This window comes from Monopterus albus, unplaced genomic scaffold (assembly GCF_001952655.1).
Source record: "Monopterus albus unplaced genomic scaffold, M_albus_1.0 scaffold117.1, whole genome shotgun sequence".
Taxonomy (NCBI): domain Eukaryota; kingdom Metazoa; phylum Chordata; class Actinopteri; order Synbranchiformes; family Synbranchidae; genus Monopterus; species Monopterus albus.
In genome coordinates, this window is record NW_018127997.1 from 1,760,774 (window position 1) to 1,762,855 (window position 2,082).

General features: G+C 41.7%; 1 protein-coding gene across 7 annotated transcripts in view; it reads left to right on the forward strand.

Annotated features, from left to right (window-relative positions):
* The window catches only part of exoc6 (exocyst complex component 6), a 55,769-nt gene that overhangs the window by 29,079 nt on the left and 24,608 nt on the right, over window positions 1–2,082 (forward strand). For 4 of the 7 annotated variants that reach the window (XM_020611686.1, XM_020611691.1, XM_020611687.1 and 1 more), the window contains exon 20: window positions 43–72. The exons of the other annotated variants lie outside the window; for them this stretch is intronic. In XM_020611686.1, coding sequence (XP_020467342.1) covers window positions 43–72 — 30 coding nt within the window. The remainder of the gene's footprint in view (window positions 1–42; window positions 73–2,082) is intronic. 7 annotated transcript variants of the gene reach the window in all.

Below are 2,082 nucleotides of genomic sequence, written 5' to 3' on the forward strand. Positions count from 1 at the left end.
CCCTCTTCCATTTTTGGTTGGTTTGGGGGTGTCTCTGCTCAGAATAACAACAATGACCATGCGTCGATGTCGGTAAGTATTCCTGCCTGGCTGTTACAACACTATGCTACCAATACAGGCAGATGGGACATGAAAAGCATGCTTGTATTTGAATACTTCAGGCTTGTTGATTCTTCTGGCACCTGTTGAGAACACTGGAAGATAGTGTTTATATTTGCATTTTAGCAAAAATATTGGCAGAAGGTCTTTCTGCTGTAGCCCATCTAATGGCTGTTAGGTGCTGACCAAGAACAATAGCAAGAAAGGAAACAAAGGGGATCAAACTAGAAGAGTATAAAATGCTTTGAAATGTAACTCCTAGGTCAGGTACCATAGCAGTTGGCATCATGTGTAATAAATTCTTTATAGAAAGATATAACATGTTTCATTCTGTCCCCTTTTGATTTTATACCATCAGTTTGAGAAAATCTGTGCATGCTTAGATTTTTTAATATGATTAGAACCTTGAAACAACTTGATACCATTTTAGTACAAGCCTGCACCCTGCTGCTCCACGTATGGAGTCTTGACTGCATGATGGGGATGGCTCTGATGAGCATCAGTATACTTTCTTCTGTTCTTTCCGCTTCTGTCAAGGCTGTAGAGAATGGAGCACAGCAATTCTCAGTCTCATGGAAATAATTACAAGAACTATTTCATTAAATTATACCTAACTGGAGACTAAATATAGACATTATAAAAATGATCAAATTATAATCAATAAATAGTTTAAATTAAAAAGGGATTAATAAAAACAAGTACATCATTTAAACAAGTTAATGTATGAATTAGGGGTGTGTGTGATATATATATGGAGGAGTGAAAGGAGTACTCAAATGGTAGACTGTGGTCCAGATGAGGTTTTTATCTGGATGTATGTCACATTAAAATAATAATAACCCTTTTTTTTGATGAGATATTTTACTAGGCGGGGCATGGCCAGGGCAGTTGAGGCACCTGCAATTGAGTGAGTGCAGTCTTTGACTACGTTTACATGCACATAAGGTTACACTCGGGTTTCTTGCGTACACTGATTTCTTGACTGTCATGTAAACGGGAAACCTGGTTTTCATAATCAGGGTCGGGGACTAGGGAAACCTGATTTCCTCAGGTAGATTTCTCCCAGAGAACACAGATTTCTCTGCCATGTAAACACGTAACCAGGTTTCTACAAGAGCACACGTGCAAAAGACAAGCTCCAAGGTTGCTTGTGTGCATGTGACTGGAGGAAAAATGGGAGGTTGTCACTAGCGTGAACAGAAGATTGTCCACAACATAACATAATTAAATGATTTAGCAAATCTGGAAGGACGCCCACTGATGGCCCTACAGTGGCCGATCATTGGCTTGGTGTGTCACAGGCCTTTCAAGTATTTCTGTGCACTTGTGGTCCTCCATGCAAAGCACATGTGTGACTTTCAGCTCATACATTTCTCTGGAGCTGCATTTTATGTGTTGCATTTAACAGATCATCCAGTCATGGGTGATATTTGAGAATCAAATCAAATCAAATCAAATTTTATTTGTATAGTGCCAAATCACAACAAAAGTCATCTCAGGACACTTTACAAAGTAAGGTCTAGACCTTACTGTTATCAATATTATTACATAGGGAAAACCCAACAAATCCCCCTTGAGCAAGCACTTGGCGACAGTGGAGAGGAAAACCTCCCTTTAACAGAAGAAACCTCCGACAGACCCCGGCTCTTGGTGGGCGGCCTTCTGCCTCGACCGGGATGAGTGGATAGAGGAGAGACAAAAGAAGAAAAGCAACAAGACAAAACAATCAAACACTGATCAGGTCGATGTGACTGGTGACTGCTCGTCAGAGACATAGAGCTCCAGGGCCAGGGCAACCTGCAGAAAGGTACAGGGGGAGAGAGAGAGGACACACTACGGGAGAGAGGAAACAAAAAGTTAGTAATGTGTAATGGTGGCATATAGAAACATAGGGAGAGAGAGGGGAGGGGAGGAGAGGAGAGGAGAGGAGAGCAGAGCAGAGCAGGAGGGGAGGGGAAAGAAACTCAGAGCATCATGGGGCCC